This window comes from Notothenia coriiceps, unplaced genomic scaffold (genome assembly GCF_000735185.1).
Source record: "Notothenia coriiceps isolate Sejong01 unplaced genomic scaffold, NC01 NC01_scaffold00023847, whole genome shotgun sequence".
Lineage (NCBI taxonomy): Eukaryota > Metazoa > Chordata > Actinopteri > Perciformes > Nototheniidae > Notothenia > Notothenia coriiceps.
Window position 1 is genome coordinate 1 of NW_011356548.1, and position 1,960 is coordinate 1,960.

The 1,960-nt window shown below is 44.1% G+C and overlaps 1 protein-coding gene across 1 annotated transcript; it reads right to left on the reverse strand.

Moving 5' to 3' along the window:
• Window positions 1–541: 541 nt before the first annotated feature.
• Window positions 542–1,244, reverse strand: LOC104954783 (seizure 6-like protein; the record flags this gene model as incomplete). Its single annotated transcript, XM_010781976.1, has 2 exons — window positions 542–758; window positions 1,050–1,244. Coding segments are annotated over 2 exons (412 nt in total), but the record flags the coding sequence as incomplete, so codon positions are not given.
• Between the last annotated feature and the right edge of the window lie 716 nt (window positions 1,245–1,960).

Consider the following 1,960-nt stretch of genomic DNA (forward strand, 5'->3'; position numbering starts at 1 on the left):
CACAAATACCTGTACTTTCTACTTCTTACATTTTGAACTCAAATACCTGTACTTTCTACTTCTTACATTTTGAACTCAAATACCTGTACTTTCTACTTCTCACATGTTGAACACAAATACCTGTACTTTCTACTTCTCTCATTTTCCAAACAGGCTGGTTCCTTTAGTCTGAATGTGTGTTTGGTGGCGTGATCATTATTATTTAGAGTCATTGCGTGCCTATTGATTTGAACACGATCCGTGTATCCATCATTTCCTGCTCTTCTCTAAAGAAGAGGGACCAATGAAAACGTTGTCATGTTGCCGTTGTTCAGCATGGAAACATTCATTCGCTAACAATGACATTATTGTTCTATTAATATAAAGGGAGGTCAGGTACTCTTTAAAACAGCTGCTAGTTATGGGTACTTTTTACTGAAGTACATTTCAAAGCCTCTTTACTTTGACTTGAGTAAAGAAGTTTAGTCAGTACTTCTACTTTCACCAGAGTATTTTTAAACACGAGTATCTGTACTTCTACTTGAGTAAAGGATGTGTGTACTTCAACCCTCTCTCCTGATACTCACTAACACAGTGGGGGAGTTTGGCGGTCCACACGGGGGTCCCCGGCTCTCGGCCGTAGCAGCTGATGGTGGCGCCGCCCTGCAGGATGAAGCCGGCGGTGCAGCTGTACTGAATCGTTGTTCCCACCAGGAGCTTGGGGTCGGAGAGGGAGCGGGTCGAGTGCTCCACGTGTCCCGGGTCTGAGCAGTACATGACTGAGAAACACACGGAGAGACATTCATATCATCGGATCTAAGTGTTTATAAGAATCAGTCATCCAAAGGTTAAGGAAAGTATCACTTAGACGTATTTTAAATGGCACTTTCTACATTTTGCACTTGCCCATAATTCTGTCAAACCCTTTGTTGCTAATTAAATGAAAGTTTTCCACAGCATTTTGGCCTCCATCATTTCTTGGAAAGAAGCAGACACGGAGAACAACAAAAACACCATCTGCACGGCTTCCCACAAACAATAACAGATTGATAAATAAGATAAGAACTGACTCTTTTCGCAGAATGGCGGCTGGTTGCTCCAGGAGAGGTCCAGCTGGCAGGCGAGGGTTTCTCGGCCCACCAGGTCGTATCCCGGGTCGCACTGATAGGTGATCTGCGCCCCCCGAACCAGAGCGATGTGGGACGTGGTCTTCCACCCGTTCTGGATCTCAGGCAGGTCGGGACACGAGTCGTTTCGGGACACCTCTGCAGGAATAAACAGTACAAAAAAAGTTTGATTAATGGCTGGTTTAAGATGAGATAGACCTCTGAGAGAAACAACAGTAAAAAGCAGTCGTGTAATTCAGCTAACAGCTAAGCTAATGAGCTAATGTTAAGGTATTCGGATAACTAGACGTTTGGGCTAACAGCTAAGCTAACAGCTAAGCTAATGTTGAGTCATTTAAAGGTCACCTATTATGCAGAATCCACTTCTTCATGTCTCTTCTACATCAGCATGTGTCCCCTCTTCTCCATGTCTCTTCTACATCAACATGTGTCCCCTCTTCTTCATGTCTCTTCTACATCGACATGTGTCCCCTCTTCTTCATGTCTCTTCTCGATCAACATGTGTCCCCTCTTCTTCATGTCTCTTCTACATCAACATGTGTCCCCTCTTCTTCATGTCTCTTCTACATCAACATGTGTCCCCTCTTCTTCATGTCTCTTCTACATCAACATGTGTCCCCTCTTCTTCATGTCTCTTCTACATCAACATGTGTCCCCTCTTCTCCATGTCTCTTCTACATCAACATGTGTCCCCTCTTCTCCATGTCTCTTCTACATCAACATGTGTCCCCTCTTCTCCATGTCTCTTCTACATCAACATGTGTCCCCTCTTCTTCATGTCTCTTCTACATCAACATGTGTCCCCTCTTCTCCATGTCTCTTCTACATCAACATGTGTCCCCTCTTCTTCATGT